Source organism: Procambarus clarkii, chromosome 22, assembly GCF_040958095.1.
Source record: "Procambarus clarkii isolate CNS0578487 chromosome 22, FALCON_Pclarkii_2.0, whole genome shotgun sequence".
Classification (NCBI taxonomy): domain Eukaryota; kingdom Metazoa; phylum Arthropoda; class Malacostraca; order Decapoda; family Cambaridae; genus Procambarus; species Procambarus clarkii.
Window position 1 is genome coordinate 1800366 of NC_091171.1, and position 22025 is coordinate 1822390.

The 22025-nt window shown below is 48.9% G+C and overlaps 1 protein-coding gene across 2 annotated transcripts; it reads right to left on the minus strand.

The window, feature by feature from the left end:
- Window positions 1-6972: 6972 nt before the first annotated feature.
- On the minus strand, window positions 6973-20302 carry LOC138367585 (zinc finger protein 771-like). 2 transcript variants are annotated; one of them, XM_069329298.1, is made up of 4 exons: window positions 20165-20302; window positions 19941-20077; window positions 10004-10093; window positions 6973-7979 (listed from the first exon to the last, which is right to left on the minus strand). In XM_069329298.1, the coding sequence occupies exons 3-4, from the start codon at window positions 10047-10049 to the stop codon at window positions 7471-7473; spliced, it is 555 nt and encodes a 184-aa protein (XP_069185399.1). In that variant the 5' UTR covers window positions 10050-10093; window positions 19941-20077; window positions 20165-20302; the 3' UTR covers window positions 6973-7470. The 2 variants fall into 2 exon arrangements, with proteins under 2 accessions (XP_069185399.1, XP_069185398.1); XM_069329297.1 differs by having other exon boundaries at window positions 6973-8000.
- Window positions 20303-22025: the final 1723 nt, after the last annotated feature.

Consider the following 22025-nt stretch of genomic DNA (forward strand, 5'->3'; position numbering starts at 1 on the left):
GAGAGAGAGAGAGACAGAGAGAGACAGAGAGAGAGAGAGAGAGAGAGACAGAGACAGAGACAGAGACAGAGACAGAGACAGAGAGAGAGAGAGACAGAGACAGAGACAGAGACAGAGAGAGAGAGAGACAGAGAGAGAGACAGAGAGAGAGAGAGAGAGACAGAGACAGAGACAGAGACAGAGAGAGAGAGAGAGAGACAGAGACAGAGACAGAGACAGAGAGAGAGAGAGAGAGACAGAGACAGAGACAGAGACAGAGACAGAGAGAGCCTCACCAAACACCAGGGCGTCAGAACAGATGTCCGAATCAAGAGTGGCAAAAAGTCGGCGGGAAATGACAACAACAAAGGAGTAAAGGGGGGAAGAAAAGAGGAAACAAAAGTAAGTAAGTAATTATCAAAAGAAGGCACCAAACCGGGAAGGCTATTTAGCACCATCAAATGCGCAAAATAATCAGAGGGCGCTAAATATCACCAAGGATGCCAATACGAGAACAAAAACGCATAAGGCGAACGATATCAAAAGTATCCGAGTCACCAAGAATTCTATCGAGGGACAGGTGACCGCGAGGGGCGGTCGGAAAGCAAGACACACGCTCGTCCTGGAAGTCAGGACATTCAAGAAGGACATGCACGACCGTAAGAGGGACAATGCAACTAGGACAATAAGGAGCAGGGCGGCGCTCCATCAAGTGACCATGGGTTAAGCGAGTATGGCCAATACGCAACCTCGCCAGAGCTGTTTCCCACCGCCGGTCTCGGTGGAAGGAGGACGGCCACGAGGAAACACAACATTTAAGAGTACGTAGCTTGTTACCAGTAACAGACAACCAAGAAGCCTGCCAACGGGTAAGGACAGAGGAATGGATAACCGGGTAAAAGTCGGAATACGCAATGCCTTTACGAGAGATGGGACAAGAGCGGACAGCTTCCTTAGTGGCAGCATCCGCACGCTCATTTAAAGACACACCAATATGGCTGGGAACCCAACAAAAGTCAACCGACTTAAATTTACTGTGAACGAGAAACAGCCAATGCTGGATCTCGACAACTACTGGATGAACCGGATTAAAGGACCCGAGAGACATGAGGGCACTACGAGAGTCAACAACCACAAAGGAAGACTGACAACGAGAAAGCAGGAGACGAAGAGCATAGAGAATAGCATAAAGTTCCGCTGTAAAGATGCTAGTCTCCGGAGGTAAGCGACACATATAAGTGCGATCAGGAAAAACAACAGAGTAGCCAACACCGTCCGCTGACTTAGACCCATCGGTGAAGACAGAAACGGAGCGGGAGTGAGAAGAAAAGTGCTCGAGGAAAAGGCGTTTTAGAACCGTAGGAGGGGTAAAAGCTTTAGTGATACGGGTCAAGGAAGTACAAAACCGTGGAAGAGGGACCCTCCACGGGGGAAAAGAAGGAACAACACGAGGAGAAACATCAGAAATACGAACGGAGAGAGAATCCTGTAGGCGAGATAACCGGACAGAAAGAGGGAAGTGGTGAAGAGAAACAGGAACCGCAGGAGGGGTAAAAGTTAAAGCACGACAGAGGCGAGAGGAAGGATGTTGCAAGGACCGCGCAAGATAGAGAAGACAGTAGCGATCACGGCGGTCCTGGAGAGACAGGAAGCCAGTGTCAACATACAAGCTAAGGATGGGAGTCGAACGAAAGGCACCAAAACTGAGGCGCAACCCAGTATGGTGCAAAGCATCAAGACGGCGAAGAGTAGAAGGAGAAGCAGACGAGTAAGCAGGGCAACCATAATCGAGCTTAGACAGGACGAGAGAGGAATGTAAAGCAAGGAGAGTGCGCCTATCTGCCCCCCAAGAAGTATGGGACAAGACCCGAAGGAGGGTAAGGGCCTTAGAGCACTCAACACGGAGGTAAGAGATTTGGGGAGACCAAGACAAACGAGTGTCAAGGAATAACCCCAAAAGCTTCGCGGAATCTTTGTATTCAAGGGGATGACCATAAAGTGACAAAGAGGGACGAAGAACAACCCGTTTCCGCGTAAAAGTCATGGCACAAGTCTTAGAAGTAGAGAACTTGAAGCCATGACCTGTGGCCGAAGACGACACGGCATCAATTGCAAGTTGAAGCCGGCGTTAAAGGAGAGGCGAATCATCACCCTGACAACAAAGGGTAAGATCATCAACATAGAGAGCGGAGAAGACACCAGAAGGAAGAGAGGAAAGAAGACCATTGAGGGCAACCAGAAAAAGTAGTGCTCAGAACACTACCCTGGGGCACACCTTCGTATTGCTGAAAAGAGGGAGAGCGAGCGGTACCAAGGCGCACCCGAAAGGAACGACGAGAGAGGAAGCTGCGGAGAAAGAGAGGGAGATGACCACGAAGGCCAAAAGAATGAAGTTGAGATAGGATATGATAACGCCAAGTGGTGTCGTAAGCCTTTTCTAGGTCAAAAAGGACGGCAACAACGGAGGTCTTCGCAGCAAAAGCAGTACGAATATAGACCTCCAAGTTCACCAGGACATCTGTCGTGCTGCGGCACTTGCGGAAACCAAATTGAGAAGGGGAGAGGAGGTGATGGTGTTCCAGGAACCACATCAGACGAACGTTAACCATACGTTCAAAGAGTTTGCCGACACAACTTGTCAGAGCAATAGGGCGAAAGTCCTTAGGGGAAGTACCCAGAGACCCCGGTTTGCGAACAAGGAGGACAACGGCATCGAGCCAGTCCTCAGGGACTGACGACGACTCCCAGATCCGATTATACAGACTCAGTAAATACTGAGACGTGCTCGGAGGGAGATGGCGAAGCATCTCATAATGAATACCATCGGAGCCCGCCGCCGTAGAACCGCAGAGGGCCAGGGCAGAACGAAGTTCAGAGAGAGAGAAGGGATCATCATAGGGAAGCTGAAGATGAGTGCAGAAATCTAAAGGACGAGACTCAAGGACAGGTTTACGAAGAAGGAAAGATTGGGGAAGATGAAGACCAGAGCTAACAGAAGAAAAGTGGGAACCCAGTTCGGAAGCGACCTGCAACGGGTCCGCCACAAGAGTATCATGGAGGTGAAGGACCGGTGAAACATCGGGAACGAACTTACCCGCTATCTTGCGGATACGCTTCCAGATCTGGGCCAGAGGGGTCTCGGACGTAATTGTTGAGACATAAGATGCCCAACATTCACGTTTAGCCGTACGGATGGCCCTACGGGCCACCGCACTCGCTTTCCGAAAGAAAAGAAAAGAATCGGTCGTCTGCCTACGGCGGTGCCTCTTCCAGGCTGCACGCTTACAGCGGACAGCCCGAGCACAGCCCGCATTCCACCAGGGAACGCACTTCCGTGTACCCCGAGAGGAAGAGCGAGGAATAGAGCGGAGGGCAGCGTTGAAGACAGTGTCATGAAAAAGGAGGAGAGCGCGAGAGAGAGGCAGAAGGGAGAGGTCAGAGAGAGCAGCACTGAGGGAAAATAGGGTCCAATCTGCCTTATCAAACTGCCACCTAGGGAAAGAGAGGGAAGGGCGAAAAGAGAAAAAGGAAACAAGGATGGGGAAATGATCACTTCCATGGAGGTCATCAAGAACCTGCCACGTGAAATCTAAGTAAAGAGAAGAAGAGCAGAGAGAAAGATCAAGACAAGAAAGGGTGCGAGTCCGAGAGTCCAAATGAGTGGGCTCACCAGAATTCAGAAGAGACAGGGAAGAAGAGAGGAGAAACGGCTCAAGGAGGCGACCCCGGGTATTCGTCAGAACGTCACCCCAAAGAGAATGACGACAATTGAAGTCACCCAGCAGGAGCACAGGCTCCGGCAAGGAGTCTAGGAGGTGTTTCAAATCAGGAAGAGAGAGCGGGACACTCGGGGGGAGATAAATGGAACAAACTGTGTACCATTTCCCCACAAAGATACGAGCAGCAGAACAATGGAGAGGCGAAGGAAAAAGTAAAGGAACAAAGGGAACATCAGCCCGAATCAAGAGAGCAGAAGAATTAGAAGCCCCAGCAATGGCTGGGGGGGGGGGGGGAGAGAAAGTAATAGCCACGAAAACGACCAGGACGAGCACCAAGCATTAGCTCCTGGAGACAGACACAAAGGGGCGAAAACCGCGAAATCAGAAGTTGGAGTTCGAGGAAATTGGCGTAATAACCTCGAACGTTCCATTGAAGAATGGACAACGACGAGAAGAGAAAGGACAAAAACAGAGAACAAGGAAGAAACAAAGGCGAAAGAGCAACAGAGCACGTTAAAGAATATCAGGGTCGGGATCAGGGTCAGCAAAGTCAGGGTTAGGGGGCATGGGTAAACTGAGCAAAGACGGAGGGAAGGAAACGGGAGAACAGATCAGAGGTGGGCGGGCAGGGTCCGGAGGAGGAGGAGGAGGAAGAGGAGGAGACAACGGAGAGGAGCAGCCAAGGACAGCAGCAGGAGGAGGGGGAGTAGAAAGAGGGGAGCGCACCCCAGCAAGAGCAGCAACCGAAAGGGAAGCAGGGGCCAAAGAAACCTCCATAGCAGGAACAGGGGGCGCAAGCACTGAAACGGGAGGGGAAGGAGCAACAGAGCCAGAAGGAGCTGAGGAAGAAAGCGAAGCCTTCTTACCCGCCGGGGAAGAGGAAGGAGAGGAGCCAGGCTTACGCTTCTGACTTAAAGAGACCGGTGTCCCAGCAACTACGTACCGGGCAACGGATTCCAGTGTCTCTACAGGAGAAGCCGAACGAGAGCACACACGACGGCCGGTAGGAGAGCGATGGACATCCGCCCGCACCGACAGGCGGTGGGGAGAGCCGATAGATGGAGGAAGAGGATGGGAAGGAGGATCGGAGGGGGACGAGGAAGAAGACACAGAAGACACGACAGACCGGGTAGAAGGAAGGGGAACCCCAGACAGAGGACCCGGAGGAGGATCCTTCGGGAGAGAACCCAAAGGAACAGAGGAGGGGGCAGTGGGCGCATCAGGGTCCAAGGCCCGGAAACGGTTGTGAGTCTGAGGAAGGCGGGAAGGACGAGGAGAGGAAGAGGGCAACACGCGAGCATAAGAGACATTAGCATAAGGCGGGAGCCGGCGAACCTGGCGCCTCGCCTCAGGAAAAGATAAACGCTCCCGGTGCTTCAGGTTGAGGACGGCTGCCTCAAGCTTGTAATGGACACACGCACGGGAGAAGGTAGGATGGGCCTCACCGCAGTTGAGGCAACGAGCCTGGGAAGAAGTGCACTCCGACTTAGAGTGACCTTCGCCACCACACAAAGGACAGAGAGACAGTCCCGGAGCAGCGGAGGGCACCATGCCCAAACCTCCAGCACTTGTTGCAGAGCCGAGGAGAGGGAATGTACTCCTGGACAGAGCACCTGGCACCAGCAAGAATGACAGAGGGTGGAAGGGTCCTACCATCAAAGGTAATCTTCACAACCCGGAGGGGTTGACGGCGACTACCACGAGGGGGACGAGTAAACGTGTCCACCTGGAGAATAGAATGGCCCTGGGCAGCGAGGATATGTCGAATATCGTCGTGACAGTCGCGCAGGTCCCGAACACCGGTCGCAACATGGGGCGGGAGCAAAATAGTGCCAACACTGGCATTCAACTGAGCGTTCTTCGAGACCCGAACGGGGGTCTCGCCAAGGCAGGATAAGGCAGCCAAGCGGGAAGCAGCATCCTGAGAAGGAGCAGCAACGACACGTGTACGAGACGAGTGGCGTTGAAAGTAATGGAGGCATCCACGGAATCAATGAGATGCCGATGGAGGGAGAAATCGTCAGGAGGCGCAGAATCAAGAGGGAGAAGATCAAAATATTTGGCCCACGAAGCGGGACCAAACAAGGCTTGATAGGTAGCAGAACTGGAAGGAATCGAGCGAGGGCGGCCGTGACGAGGACGGCGGTGAGAACCCCCAGAGAGAGAGGGGTTAAAAGGCGCAGTAGTTACAACTAGAGAAGGAGCCGCGCCAGGGGACGAGGTAGTCACCACTGGGGGCTTGGGGCTCGACCCAACTACAGAGGAGGGAGGGGAGCCAGGGGAAGGAGTCAGAGAGGCCAAAGGAGGAGCAAGGTCGGGGCCCAATGCAGCGGAGGCTACAGAGCCCGGTCTTCCAATACGGACCAACTCGGGGGCTTGGTCGCCCACCCCACGAGCCTGAGAAGGTAAGCCAGAAGCAGCCGAAACAGGGGTTATCATCTTGACGAAAAGAAGAATTCATTCACGAATGTGCTCCCACACCCACCATGGAGCCACAATTAGAGGCAGGACACTCAACAAGAAGCTATCGCCGATCTTGTCAGGGCCTCCTAGGGGTGCGTCGTGAGTATACGCCCCACAAACGCCACCTTAAGAAACCGACAGTCCGTCGAGATCGGGTTCAGTGACGAAAGGGGGATTGACAATAAAAGGTTCCCCTCGCTCTCGACGTCGGGTACTGCAGTTCTACGGGTGCATGAGTATGCCTCCTCAAGCACCCGGGCGTCAAAATTGAAGAAGTCCAAGGGAAGAAACAGAACGAGCAAAAGGTCGGCAGGAAACGGCAAGCAGATAGGAGAAGAGGGGGGAGAAAAACGAAACAGAAGGAAAAGGAAAAGGTGCCCAGCAGAATTGGAGAGGACGGCAGCAGGAGCACGAGGCTAGAAAAGGACAGAGGACTGTCCCAAGGAGCATCACACTCCGGCAGCCGCCCACGAAGCCCCCACACGGCGACAACGAGCTGAGCGGGGATGGGGTAGGAAACAAAAGATGAAGACTTCCTGCACAATTTGTAAAGAGAGTACCAGGATCATAAAAGAACAGGACTGTCCCATGAGGCATCACACCCCGGCAACCGCCCACCAAGGCCCCCTCACCATGACAACGGGTTGGAAAGGGAGCGGGAAGGAAACAGAAGCCACCCCACACCATGTCAAGACAGCACTTATGGGGGTCATTGGGGTTTGTCAAGTGAAGGATAGACAGGCGTGACAGCCGTTACACAAGCCAAAGAACTTCTGTAGTTTCCTATGTAATGTTCTAAAGATAGGCAACACCTGAACACTAAATGTAATAATTATAGCCAAATAATAAATATTGAGCAATACTTTAAGTGCCTAAATACTTGGGTGATAATACAGAAGAGAACAACGTGGTGCATAACAATAAGCACAAACTTTGTACCTTCACTAAAGTTTCAAATATAACTATTAAGAACAGGTTAATATAAAATTATGTTGTCTTCAATTCGACTAAAACAAGTTAAAATCCCAAAACATGTTCAAATAGTTAAACTCAAACGGTTAATTTCTATACTACACACGTTTTAGTATTGGTTTTTTAAAAATAGCAGTTGATACCATTAACAAATGTTAATAGAAATAATTAACACTAACAATTTATATTTACTTTCATCAAAACCGTTTCAATCAAGAAATTCACCAAAATTCAAATACAAACTATTGAGTAATTATTTTTTCCATTTGGTTTTTCTGTGATATCTTTGCTCTATAAATGACCATGTTTCATCAAGAACATTTTTAAGTCTTAAGACTCAATTAACATGCATGAGAGGAGTCTGAAGACTTTGTTTATCATTCACGTGCTGTTCCTTGTGCCTTGAGAGAGCGTACTTCGATATGAGCATCTTCTGGCACACAGGACACTGGTAGGGCAAGTCTGTGGTGTGAATTTTAAGGTGTTCAGTTGCATCAGTTTTGAGGGCAAACTCCTGCAGACACGCCGCACACTGATACGGCTTGGGAATATAATCTGCCTCGTAATTTTCTCTGTGTATGGGTTTGACGCCCTTGTCGCATTCTAGACACCATCTTGGCTTCTTCCTTAAATGAAACTGAAGGTGTCTCATTAGTGCAGGTTCCGAGGGCAGGTCTGTATGACACTTGGTGCACTTGAATGGTGTGTCTGTTGTAAGAGTCTGACAAGTGTCTTCAATCTGGACGTCTTTGGCAGAGAGACTGAAGGAGGCCGAGCACTGGTAAGGCTCCCGCGGCGGGAGCACGGGCCGCCTTGACCGGAGGGCGCGCGTGCTGGAGAGACGTCCTGCACGCACAACAACAATTGCTATAAAATGACCGGAAGTCATTAGAAGTATATTCTACATTACAGATTTTCTAGATAAAATAAGCGTTTGAAAAGTTCATTGGCGCTTACATGCCTTAAACTAAATTGATATTGTGCTTTAAGAGCGTCGAGACTACCAGACCACCGCGGGCCCAGCTGGTCTACCCAGGTGGTGTAGCTCGGGGTGACCTGGTGACAGGTGGCTCATTACCAGTCTTGGCGGAGGGGAGGGACGAGTCTACATACATTAAGCTTTTACCTTTAACATCAAATTGTACCACTTGCCTTTCACTATAATTTTACTTAATTATTATTTAGTAATTCTTGAGAGATATCAATTGACAAGGTTAAACGTCTCCAGTACTACAATTATTACTTTTTTATCCATATAATATCGACGGCCTGTTTGTCTTTGAATGCATGATACAAAAATGTTTGTCGAAGAATAAGCGTTTAGGAGTTAACTATAACAATGGGTTGTCTGCTAGCAGACAAACAATTCATGAAGAACAACAACACTTACTAGAGCAGCACTCGCGCTTAAATACTTTATCACACACAATGTACTACCAAAATCTTGGCCAAGTTTTAAGTAACAATTGTTATCATTTTATACACATGAAAGCCTTCGCAGCACCTCCCACTGGACACCTGCCAGATGCGCGGTGAACTAACCTTTACTAAACCATGAAATATAAGTGGAGACGTTAACCTGAAGTTATCTCGAGATGATTTTGGGGCTCAGCGCCCCCGCGGCCCGGTCCTCTACCAGTCCTGGTTGCTGGACTGGTCAACCAGGCTGTAGGACGCGGCTGCTCGTAGTCTGACGTATGAGTCACAGCCTGCCTCATCAGGTATCCTTTGGAGGTGCTTATCCAGTTCTCTTGAAAGAGAGATGGGTAGAGAGAGGGAGAAGGGGGGGGGGTGTAGAGGGAGAAAGGGGGGGGGTGTAGAGGGAGAAAGGGGGGGGGGTGTAGAGAGAGGGAGAAGGGAGGGGGGGGGTGTTTAGAGAGGGAGAAGGGAGGGGGGGGGGTGGTGTGTAGAGAGGGAGAAGGGGGGGTGTAGAGGGAGAAAGGGGGGGGGGTGTGGTGTAGAGAGAGGGAGAAGGGAGGGGGGTGGTGTGTAGAGAGGGAGAAGGGAGGGGGGGTGTGTTAGAGAGCGAGAAGGGAGGGGGTGTAGAGAGGGAGAAGGGGGGGTAGAGAGGGAGAAGGGGGGGTAGAGAGGGAGAATTGGGGGGGTAGGGAGGGAGAATTGGGGGGTAGGGAGGGAGAATTGGGGGGTAGGGAGGGAGAAGGGGTGGGGGTAGAGAGAGAAGGAGGGGGGCAGAGAGGGGCAGAGGGAGGGAGATTGGGGTAAAGGGGGCAGAGGGAGGGAGATTGGGGTAAAGGGGGGAGAGGTAGAGAAGGGTAGAGGGAGAGGTGGGGGGGGGGAAGAGAAAGAACAAACTCAAGAGTGAGGGAGGTAGAGAGGTTGAAGGGAGGAGTGAGGAAGAATGCTCAAAAGGGAAAGTTTAAAACGAGAGAGCAAGAAAGTGAGGAGGAAAGTAGACGAATAGAAAGTGCTGCCAACATCCAGTCAAGTTAATTATAAGGTAAGTAATGGAACTTGTCTGCACAATAATATCCGACGTTATCACAACCATTCTACCAATATAAATCTTTAACCAAGAATTTTGAAGCCATAATTTTAAACCATTAAACGTCAGTGCTCTCTCCACTCTTAAGTTGTCACTATCTCAGAAAATCTAAAATCTTAGGATCAGAAGTAGAGAATTTTAATAAGTTAATTATATATTTACAAGTATATATTCACTCATATGGTTGAATTATGATACTCATATCATTTGATGTTCAAATGTCACCATTAACACACAATTTGAGTCACCAAACAAGTAACAAAGCAACTACGGCCGTCTGGCACTGAAAATGCACCAGTGGGACGTCAGACATTGTTAGTTTAGAGTAACGTGTGAAGAAACGAACAAGGAGAAACATCACAATTACCGCCGTCCAGTGAGGAGGGATTCAAGAAGCTGTGTTGCGCCATCATGATGTTCCCTGGACTGGCAACTGCTGCACGTTGTGTTCCTCCACCTGCAACACACGGCAACACCCGCAAAGTATTAATTATTTCCAAATCAGAAGGTAGTCTTGATAGACAAGCCTATAAATTATTGCATCAAATGTTACGAACCAACGCACACAAGCGTTTAAAAAAAAGGTAGACTTTCAGAGTTGGAAAATAACTAATTAAAATTATGGACATGACATTAGCTTATACATAGACTCCTTGGGCTGTGCTACAACAACAACAAACATCAGTGTAGAGAGAGAGACCAGGCAAGAGATCCGACCCCATGCGGAAGGCAAGACGCATTAAAAAGGAACACCTTAACTGGGAAGGAGAACTTACCAAGTGCTGAGCCAGTATAGTTATATAGTCTTTACAATATATGAACACACAATACCAATTATATTAATTCCTTAATCGAGACATTATCATTCATAATTATTAAGGAACTAACTTCCCACGGATGTGGCTTTGAATTTGAAAGAAAATGCATTTCAACAATTTTTTTTTCAGATATTTAAATGCTTTCGGGACCAATTTAAGACTACGTGTCAAAGTGACAAAAATATTATCTGCCCAGCAGGGAGTCCCGTGTAGGTGTGGAGCAGCTGCAGGCAGGGAGGGGAAGGTGGTAGGGTACCACGGTAGAGTACCACGGTAGGGTTGCACGGTAGGGGTACCACGGTAGGGTTGCACGGTAGGGGTACCACGGTAGGGTTGCACGGTAGGGGTACCACGGTAGGGTTGCACGGTAGGGGTACCACGGTAGGGTTGCACGGTAGGGGTACCACGGTAGGGTTGCACGGTAGGGGTACCACGGTAGGGGTACCACGGTAGGGGTACCACGGTAGGGGTACCACGGTAGGGTTGCACGGTAGGGGTACCACGGTAGGGTTGTACGGTAGGGGTACCACGGTAGGGTTGTACGGTAGGGGTACCACGGTAGGGTTGCACGGTAGGGGTACCACGGTAGGGTTGCACGGTAGGGGTACCACGGTAGGGTTGCACGGTAGGGGTACCACGGTAGGGTTGCACGGTAGGGGTACCACGGTAGGGTTGCACGGTAGGGGTACCACGGTAGGGTTGCACGGTAGGGGTACCACGGTAGGGTTGCACGGTAGGGGTACCACGGTAGGGTTGCACGGTAGGGGTACCACGGTAGGGTTGCACGGTAGGGTTGCACGGTAGGGGTACCACGGTAGGGTTGCACGGTAGGGGTACCACGGTAGGGTTGCACGGTAGGGGTACCACGGTAGGGTTGCACGGTAGGGGTACCACGGTAGGGTTGCACGGTAGGGGTACCACGGTAGGGTTGCACGGTAGGGGTACCACGGTAGGGTTGCACGGTAGGGGTACCACGGTAGGGTTGCACGGTAGGGGTACCACGGTAGGGTTGTACGGTAGGGGTACCACGGTAGGGTTGCACGGTAGGGGTACCACGGTAGGGTTGCACGGTAGGGGTACCACGGTAGGGTTGCACGGTAGGGGTACCACGGTAGGGTTGCACGGTAGGGGTACCACGGTAGGGTTGCACAGTAGGGGTACCACGGTAGGGGTACCACCACGGTAGGGTTGCACGGTAGGGGTACCACGGTAGGGTTGCACGGTAGGGGTACCACGGTAGGGTTGCACGGTAGGGGTACCACGGTACGGTTGCACGGTAGGGTTGCACGGTAGGGTACCACGGTAGGGTACCACGGTAGGGTTGCACGGTAGGGTACCACGGTAGGGTACCACGGTAGGGTTGCACGGTAGGGTACCACGGTAGGGTACCACTGTAGGGTTGCACCGTAGGGTACCACGGTAGGGGTACCACGGTAGGGTTGCACGGTAGGGGTACCACGGTAGGGTACCACGGTACGGTTGCACGGTAGGGTTGCACGGTAGGGTACCACGGTAGGGTTGCACGGTAGGGTACCACGCTAGGGTTGCACGGTAGGGTACCACGGTAGGGTTGCACGGTAGGGTTGCACGGTAGGGTACCACGGTAGGGGTGCACGGTAGGGTACCACGGTAGGGTTGCACGGTAGGGTACCACGGTAGGGTTGCACGGTAGGGTACCACGGTAGGGTTGCACGGTAGGGTTGCACGGTAGGGTACCACGGTAGGGTACCACGGTAGGGTACCACGGTAGGGAGCATACCTACACGTGTGCCCGTGCGGGGAAGCGAGGTCTAGCTCTGAGGCCGTCCCCTATTAGGGGGCACTATTTCCAAATATGCAAACAAATATGCAATAAATGAAAACTAGTTGAATTTCAATCAAACCTTTTTTACTAGTTGTATATAAAAAGGGCTCCATCTGGTCCGTGTCTCAGCATCGTAGCATAAATAGGAAGGGAGAAAAAATGATTTAATCATGTGTCAACAATTTTCCCAAAATGTTCAAAAATTAACATCATATACAAGTGTCAACTGAAATCATGTCTATGACTCCGCTATCACAATACAATATAATATTAAAAATAATCATTAGTTTTATCCCCCAAAAATTTTAAAGAGTTTTGTTTTTTCAACTTTTTTTTTTATTTGTTAATCGGACGATTTGCTTGAAACTTGTTCACCTGACTGCACGTAAGCCTATCTGTAAGGGTGCCAATTTTGGAGGAAATTGGTTGATGTCAACCTCAGCCACAGATGGCAGAACCTTAGACTTCAATTTTTAATAATTTCTTTTCATGTAACAAACGTAACTTCTGCTCTCATTTTTATTCAATTTACATGAAACTTACACCTTATAATGTAGAATTTGTCAACAATCTGTAAGAAGAGTTTTTTTCCCCAAGTTCATTTATCGATTTTCAAAATAGTAACATGATATATTTGCATAATTTTGGGGTGATTGTCATAGAAATTATATTTTAAACTTGTGGTTGTAGAGGGTTATTGAAAATGAATTCGTTGAAAAAAACAAAAAGAAATCCCTTTCTATTTAGGCTGCGATAGTGAAACTTAGAACAGTTGCAGCCAACAACTAGTCAAAATGTTTGGTTGAAATTGAAAATTTTATAATAAACCAAGTTATGCCCCCTTATAGGCGTCTTTGTATCTTACGTTGTAATCAACTATTCTGACGCTAATTTGTCGAAATCCGATCTTAAAGTTGTGGATGAAGTTGGCATCCACAAATTTGTGTGCGCTACATATGCTGACCTCCCGTACAAGCTACGAGTATGTTCTTACATTTCTTGACTCGCATTTCCAATTTCCACTTCCAGCTTAAAAAGAGGCTGTCCTTGCTACCATGCCTATTACCTCCATGATCTTGTGTGATCATCTACCCCCGTCCCCTCCTATTCTTCTGTAGTTTAGGGTCGAGAAATCTAGCTCAATCTATCCTCGTAGCTTAATTCTTTTAGCCAATCAGTGAATTCAATCGGCCAATATTATCAATGAGCCCATCCTCCGAAAACTAAAGTACTTTTAGCAAGTATTTGGTCGAAAGTACCAATATGTACTTTCATCAGCAATTTACTTTCGTATTATTGAAATTGGACAAACTGGAAATTATTTAACCACAACATTAAAGACCTAACCTCCCTCTAGCAAATGCTAGGCCCAATGCATACTATCATGCTGTATAATACATGCATGTGCTATACTATGGCTAGGTATATCTAGGACTGCGGCCTCAGGCTACAGTTCGTGCTCATAAACAAAGGGCGAAAAGTAATACCATGCACCCGCCAAACCCCCCGTTTATGAATAAATAACTGTTTACACACCACTAAACTGCCGACATTCGAACACTTTAGGAACAAGTGCTTCACTGACGAATTTTGTTCGAACCACAATGCTATAAATGCTTCACCCACGTATTACAAATAATCGTCAACTGAACCTAAACACCTAACCTTACCAGTGCCTAAATATCAACAATATGCTCATATATAATAATATTAATTTATATTTTAGAAAATTCCTGTTTTGACTAAACAACATGTTAAATTTGATGAATGCGTCTTTGGGGGTCGCCCGCTGGATGGGGATGGACTTTGTCTGAGGATGGGTTGCAGGCAATGTTCATTCCATCCAGCAGTCGACCCCAAAGCCATATCAGTTTTAACATTCAGTTCATTCAAAATACGGATTCTCTCAAATTTATATAATATTATATGTTGCATATTTAGCTGCAAGTTACGTTAGGTTTTTTGGTTCTGTTGGCAATTTGTTTGCGCTTTTAATACGTGAGTGAAGCATTTGTATAGTTACTAATCTAGCAGATCAGAAAATCGCTTTGTTAGACAACTGATGGAAAGTTATCAATCATGTGTAAAGAGTTTCCTCCATTCATAAACCCGAGGTTTAGTCACTACATTGAAGGAACATAGACCATTGTTGAGGACGGGGCGTAAACTCTGATCTTTCTGTACAAAGTTTATCCTCTCCGGGTCCTTTCCTCATTCTCAACCTAATTAGTTTCTTCAGCACTTTACACAGTACTTGTCATTGGCATCGAATTGATTACTTTGTCAGTCCCACTTATTTTATTTAAAAATAAATTAGATTTTTTTAAAGTTTTAGTTAGCTACAGACCAAGCCTTAATTCTCCCCAGCCATGTTGTCATACTGACTTAACATTCTTTATAACTACCTTTACAGACAAGAAGTCCTCCGAGAAGGGCATTAACGGAAGAGAGTTGTTAATGACACGACCAACACCGAGATTTGTGACGAGAAGGAAGTTGTGCTCTAGCTACCGTGAGGTGAGGACGTATTGCCTGGCTTCTGGTAGTTTGGGGTGTTTGCCGTTTTTGCCGGCGGAGGGTGTGGGTGTGTCTACCCTCCCTGCTGTTCCTGGCTGGAGTGGACGTGGCACTTTTGACATGGGTGGCCATCTTCCCACTGTTGTGAGGGTAAACTCTGTGGCTTTGGAATTTACAGTGCATGCAGGTTATCCTGTAGTGGAGGTGGTCATGTGTGACATGCTCCGTATCCCGGTTGTGGATATCTACGCTGTTGAGCTAGTAACTGCTCACCGTGTGGTTATCAAGTTTGTGGGGGAAGCGGCGTACCGTGAATTTCTCCGGTGGTATGAGGGACGTACCTTGCAGCTGCCGAATGGCACCGGATCTGTGTCTATATCGGATCGCAGCGGTGCTATGACGTATGCAAGTGTCCATGGGGTCCCCATGGAGTTTCCCCGAGACCCTCCTCTGGCGATTCTTCCAGCGGTTTGGCACCGTCGTCAGTGTGCAGATGCACTCGCCGTCTTCTGGCCAGTATGCGGGGGTAAAGACCAATATTCGTACCCTAGGGATGCAACTGCGGTTGGACATTCCCTCCTCTGTCCGGCTTTTAGGGTATTATGTACGGGTGTACTATGCACAGCAACCGCGGATGTGTTTTCGTTGTGGCCTGTTGGGCCATCAAGCTGCCGGGTACACTGAGAATGCGGTTGCTCCCGTGAACATGTTCAAAGAAGAGGATTTCCCGCCGCTCCCTCTGGAGGAGGACTCTGGGGGTGAGGAAGTGTGTGTCCCGTTGGATGCTGCGGCTCCCCCTGCATCGCCTGTCCTGCCTTCGGTTGTTGAGGACTCTCCTCCGGGTGTTGCCGTGCTGTCGGATGCGCTTCCTGACCCCGTCGCTGTCCCCGCTGTCCCTCCCGATGACCTTCCGGGAGATCTGTGCGTCGTCGGCATTCTCCTATTCCTCGTCCTCTGCTCCTGCGCCTCCTGGAGCCCAAGCGTTCCCGGCTTTCGTCTTCTGCCTGGGCTGATGTGGGCGACTTCAGTTACTGTGGGTCTTCGGGTGTTGAAGTGGATCCGGTTGCATCGATGTCTACAGAGTTAGTGATGGTGGAGGTCCATGTGCCTGCTGGTGCTGGAGCACGTGCTTCAGCTGTGCCTTCTGTTCCTTCGCCTCCAGGGGGGCTCTCTGCGGTAGGGGTTGGTGGCTTCTACTGCCAGGGATGGTATGGATACTGGTTCTGGGCGTGGCCTAGTGGTTACCTTATGGTAGGATGCTCGCCGTCCTGTGCCCGTGGCCGCGGGTGCCCCTGTAGTGGTGCCCTTTGTCAGGCCCGTTCCTGTGAGGGTGTGCGTTAGAGACCTGGAGGACGTGTTGCCGGCGTCTATGATGCCGCCGGGTCACTGGGCGTTGATTGTAGAGTTACTGCTGTCGGATGAACCGGACAGCTTTCATGCTGAGCGGGTTCCCGTCATGTGGGGACGTGTGGCGACTATGCGCCTTGTCAGTACTACCATCTGGGTCCCCTGTTTGCGGGTGTTTGTTTCCAGGGTTCCGGAGGTTATGGCTTCCCCTGTAGATGAGCTGGACCCTCGGCGGTGGTTGCTCTGGGAGGCGTTCAATGTGCGGTTCCCGCGGGCCGGTTCCCGGGCAAGTATGTTCACTGCTTATCTGTTCCTTTGATTATGTAGTACTGTGTGCCCTTCTGGCTGTAATGTTTGCCCTATTGTGTTCTGTGCTTGTGCCTCTCTTTGTTTATTGTGAGGCCGGTGGTTAGTTGTGAGTGTTCTTGTTTAATGGTTTGTGTTGTTATTGTGCTCTGTGTGGCTTGGCTTGTTGTATATCTTGATTTTCTTGTTATATTTTATGTTATATTTATGCCTTACCTGAACGTCATGATGATTATGTTTGTTTTGTTTCATGTGTTATGTTTTTGTGCCTTGCTTGCTTGTTTACATTGTTTTCTCTTGTGTTCTGTTAGGTCTTCATCTATTCTGTTTTCTCTAGTTCTGCTTGTTGTTTGCACTGTGCTGTTGGTCCTTCTGGCCGGTGGCTTTTGTTTTTGCTTTGTTATTATGTTTGTTCTGTTATTTTTATTGTATTTATTGTATTTAACTTGCATGTAAAAATAAAAATTCTGATGAAAAGGATTAACTAGGGTTCTAGTGTGGCCATTTTGCTAACCACAATTCCACGAAGTCGAGAGTTTAAATACTTTTAGCAGACGTTAATAAGTCAATATATCATTAATATATGTGGGAAAAAACAGTTTCTATGTGTTGTAATGACCTGAAATTATATAATATAAAACCGTCACACAGATGCCTAGAAAGGCAAGACAATGAGTTTTGGTTACATGGACAATTACATTGCGTTTCATACAAGCTGCAAGTGACTGGAAGAACGTTCGAGTCAGCTTCGATCAGTCAGCGCTGACAGATTACAAATAACCACTGACTGGGATAGTCTATATTGTGCACATTGTGGACCCGAGTCCTTTGGTTTGATAGTCTGATTTTACCTCTTGATTTATTGCCTTTGTCAACCCCTGAAATAATAGACAGTATATTGAGGCCTAGACAACTAAAGGGCAAATGAGTATTCTGAAAATTTGCGACTCTACAAGAACCACATTTATAGGCTTTGTCGGGGCCACGAGTTTGCGTTTTAGTACCCATTTGCGTTTTAGTAAATTTTTTGTCCGTTGTGGACACTAGAGGACGGGCTGGTTATTTACACTATCAGAGGCGCGACATTGTCACAGTCAAGGTCGAGGACATTTTAAAATATGATGGGTTCAGGTCGGTAACTAATGCAGTAGTTAGTGCAGCTGGTTCACCACCAAGTGGTCCAGTGCTGGGTTCCCCGGAGACGCTTGGACAAGATTCCTTACACAATATCTCCGTTCAGCAAGTAGAAAGTTAGACAACTATTGAGAGTTGCATCTTTGTAACCTAGAGTCGTGGGCCTCGGGTGACCTTGGTCACAAGTCTGGGCCATTGACAATGGATGGGTTAGGCGTTAAATAATGGGTACATGGCGGGTGGTAGGTACTGACCTACTTTACCCGTGTATTGTTTTACTTGTCTTCCTAAGGTTCTCCAACTTCAAGAAGCTGTCGTACTAAAGTGCTCTTATCCTAACCTACCAGAGGACCCAAACCAGAAAACGGAACAGTATGTTGCTTTCGCGAGCCACGTCCATCTTATAAAACAATTTCTAGCCCTGGGTAAAATATGCGCCATAACGCGAGGCTGTATTAGAAGGACGGGTTGTGCCATGTGCAACACTTCTCATAGTTAAGCCTAGGTGAAGCGAGGTCAAGGCGTGGAGCTGTGTACTTGTCTGTAAAGTATCACAGTCACAAGAACGTGTGTTGTAGCTCTATTACTTCTAACATTATAAAACGATGAATTTGACGTGGATAATATAGGTGGAGAAAATTCAAGACTTAACATCAGAGGTGTCAGTATTGTCACTTGCCAGCAAATCATTTGTAATGGACGCGATAGGAATGGTTATTGGCAAGTCTTATTCTATGTAAACCTTTCCATTAGGTATCAAGCTCTGATTAAGGGAATCAGGCGCACTAGATCTTTAAGTCAAAAGTCTGACTAGTGTGGCAGTCACGCGGCACCGTCGACTAGTGTGGCAGTCACGCGGCACCGTCGACTAGTGTGGCAGTCACGCGGCACCGTCGACTAGTGTGGCAGTCACGCGGCACCGTCGACTAGTGTGGCAGTCACGCGGCACCGTCGACTAGTGTGGCAGTCACGCGGCACCGTCGACTAGTGTGGCAGTCACGCGGCACCGTCGACTAGTGTGGGAGTCACGCGGCACCGTCGACTAGTGTGGGAGTCATGTGTCATCCGGGGGTCCGGGTCTGTCCCCGACCCTCCCTCTCCCACTTTTTAACCCAATATCTGTATTCACCTCTTCCATTAACTCCCGCCGCCTCCCCCCCCCCCCCATCAAAACATGATATACAAGCACTCGGCATATAACATAACTATAACATTTTTACTTCTACCTCGTTGTAACGCTATATTGTGTGCGATTATCAGACTTTAATGGAGTGACGATAAGAACCAATTAAAAGCCCCCTGTTGGCGCAGTAGCAACATTCGCCCCTGCAACCCGTCCACAGGCCAAGTCCATTCCATCCACCTGTCTACCCCCAAAGACGCATTCAGCAATTTTAACATGTTAATTTAAAACAATTATTATATATTAGCCTATTGTGCATATTTATTCACTGGCTAGGCTAGGCTAGGTGTTAGGTTCTGTTGGCGATTATTTGTAGTACGTGGGTGAAGCATTTACAGCGTTGTGGTTCGAACTAGGTAAGTCAGCGAAGCACTTGTTCCGGAAGTGTTCGAACGTTATCAGTTGTGCAGTGACGTTCCGTCCGTTTTTCACTCAAACAACCGTTTATGTTTTTTCCGTTTTTCATTCATAAACAAAAAAAACGTTTATAAAACCGTTCATAAAACGGAAAAAACCGTTTTTCATTCATAAACAGGGGGTTTGGCGGGTGCATGGAATGGACTTTGGCTTTTGTTTATGAGGACGGGCTGGCGGGTGATCGATTTGGTAGAGTTTCGTATTCTGGCTAAGAAAAGTGATCAAGTTCTAGTCCTTATACCTGTTCGCCTCCGTTCATCCAGCAGTAATTGGGAACCGGGTTCTTAACCGATTGACGGGTCGTGATCCAGGGAACACGGGCGGGTAAGGTTTACCATGATATATGGAGAAAATGGTCTGTTGACAAGTGTCAAGTCAGCAATTCCAGTACTCACTTTTGTATAAAAAAAAAACGGGGGGGGGGGGGGGGGGAATTGGCACACAAGGATCGACGTCTCTCTGTCATGCAATCACTACAAATGCGTCATCCACCAACCCTGGGCTAGACTAGCCCAATGCGTCTGGCGTCTAACTTTGGGCAAATACCCATATATTTACAAATTATATTATCTTAGGCTTCTAGACAGCTTCGAGAATGGTCGGCTGGGACACTAGTCAATACTGACTTCAGAAGACTTACATTGTGAGCCCGGCGCCCGTGTGATGGGCTGGGATCATTACCTGCCAAATATACTTTACTGCTCCATCAAATATTTTACGTATATGGACAAAAGTGTGAAGAAAGGTGACAAAGACCCCGGGAGGAGGCGAGGCTTACCAAGGGTGAGGTGCGAGCTGTCAGGAGCGGTCAACTGTCAACACCACACTGGACGGTGGCCTTGACCTGGCAAGCCTTGCCACCTGTTGCCATGTCTGCCTTTCCTTAGTCATGTTCATTACCACACTTCCCTCTTGCTGTGGCGGGGAGTGGGAATATCATTAGTATAGTGAGATATTATAGATCATCTAAGCATATATAATATATAAATAAATGAACATTACCGATTGATTAATTATTCACGCTAAACAACATGAGGGATAAACGAGCGCTACAGCAGTGGTCCAGGGCGAGCCACGGTACACAGGTGCATGTGTACCCCCCGCACCGTGATGCACGCCCACCCAACTGTAGTAGTTGGCTTGACCCATGTAACGTGTTCTATAACTGAGCAGTCGTGTTGAGGCGACGACCTCACCATGATAATTACGCACATCAGTATATGTAAACTATCGCAAGGAATATATGAAAATATATATTATCTTAAGTAAACTATAATAACAAAATATAACATGTTAATGAAAACAACTTGATTTCACTTACGTTAATAAACGTAAATGCTTTATATCACGAGGAAAACGATCGAGATCTCGGCCCTCGGCCCTCGACCCCATCACTCGGCCTCTGGCTGAGGTCTCAGCCCTCGGCCCCGGACCCATTATTCTGCCCCATAAGTTGTGCAAATAACGGAAATTCGCAAATAAAACTTAAAGTTATAATTGTTATCAGAGACAGATATGTTAACGTTAATGTCGCTACATAACAAGACATATGTTTGTGAAGAGGAACCCCCTCCCCATCCAGCCCGTTGGCGTCGTGAGGGGGCTTGGTGGACGGCTGCCGGAGTGTGATGCTCCGTTGGGCAGTCCTCTGTCCTTTTCTGGCCTTGCACTCCTGCTGCTGTCTTCTCCAATTGTGCCGGATCGCTTTTCCTTTTCCTTATGTTTCGTTTTTCTCCCCCCTCTTCTCCTATCTGCTTGTCGTTTCCTGCTGACCTTTTGCTTGTTTTGGATTCTTTCTTTGGACTTCTTCTATTTTGACGCCCAGGTGCTTGAGGAGGCATACTCTTGCACCCGTAGAACTGTAGTACCCAACGTCTCGAGCGAGGGGAACCTTTTATTGTCAATCCCCCTTTCGTCGCTGAACCCGATCTCGACGGACTGACGGTTCTTAAGGTGGCGTTTGTGGGGCGTATACTCACGACGCACCCCTAGGGGGCCCCGGCATGATCGGCGATAGCTTCCTGTTGGGTGTCCTGCCTCTAATTGTGGCTCCATGGTGGGTATGGGGGCACATTCGTGGATGAATTTGTCACTTCTCGTCTCTATGTCGTTGAATGTTTCCGTTGTACCCTCTCAGGCTCGTGGGGTGGGCGACCAAGCCCCCGAGTCGGCCTGTATTGGAAGACCAGGCTCTGTAGCTCCCGCTGCGTTGGGCCCCGACCTTGCTCCTCCTTTGACCGTCCTGACTTCTTCCCCCAGCTCCCCTCCCTCCTCTGTGGTTGGGTCGAGCCTCCAGCCCCCAGTGGTGACCACTTCGTCCCCTGGTGTGGCTAAGTCTTTCGTTGTGACTACTGCGCCTTTTGACCCCTCTCTCTCTAGGGGTTCTCAACGCCGTTCGCGCCCCAACCGCACTCGCTCGATTCCTTCTCGTGCTGATGCGTATCAGGCCTTGTTTGGTCCTGCTTCATGGGCCAAATACTTTGATCTCCTCCCTCTTGATTCTGCGCCTCCTGACGATTTCTCCCTCCATCGGCATCTTGTAGATTCCGTGGATGCGTCTGTTACTTTCAACCCCACTTGTCTCGGTACACGTGTCGTTGCTGCTCCTTCTCAGGATGCGGCTTCCCGCTTGGCTGCCTTATCTTGCCTTGGCGAGATCCCTGTTCGGGTCTCCAAGAACGTTCAGATGAAGGCCAGTGTTGGCACTATTCTCCTCCCACCCCATGTTGCAACCGGTGTTCGGAATCTGCAGGATTGCCACGATGATATTCCGCATATCCTTGATGCCCAAGGCCATTCTGTCCTCCAGGTTGACTCGTTTACTCGTCCCCCTCGTGGTCGTCGCCGTCATCCCCTTCGCGTT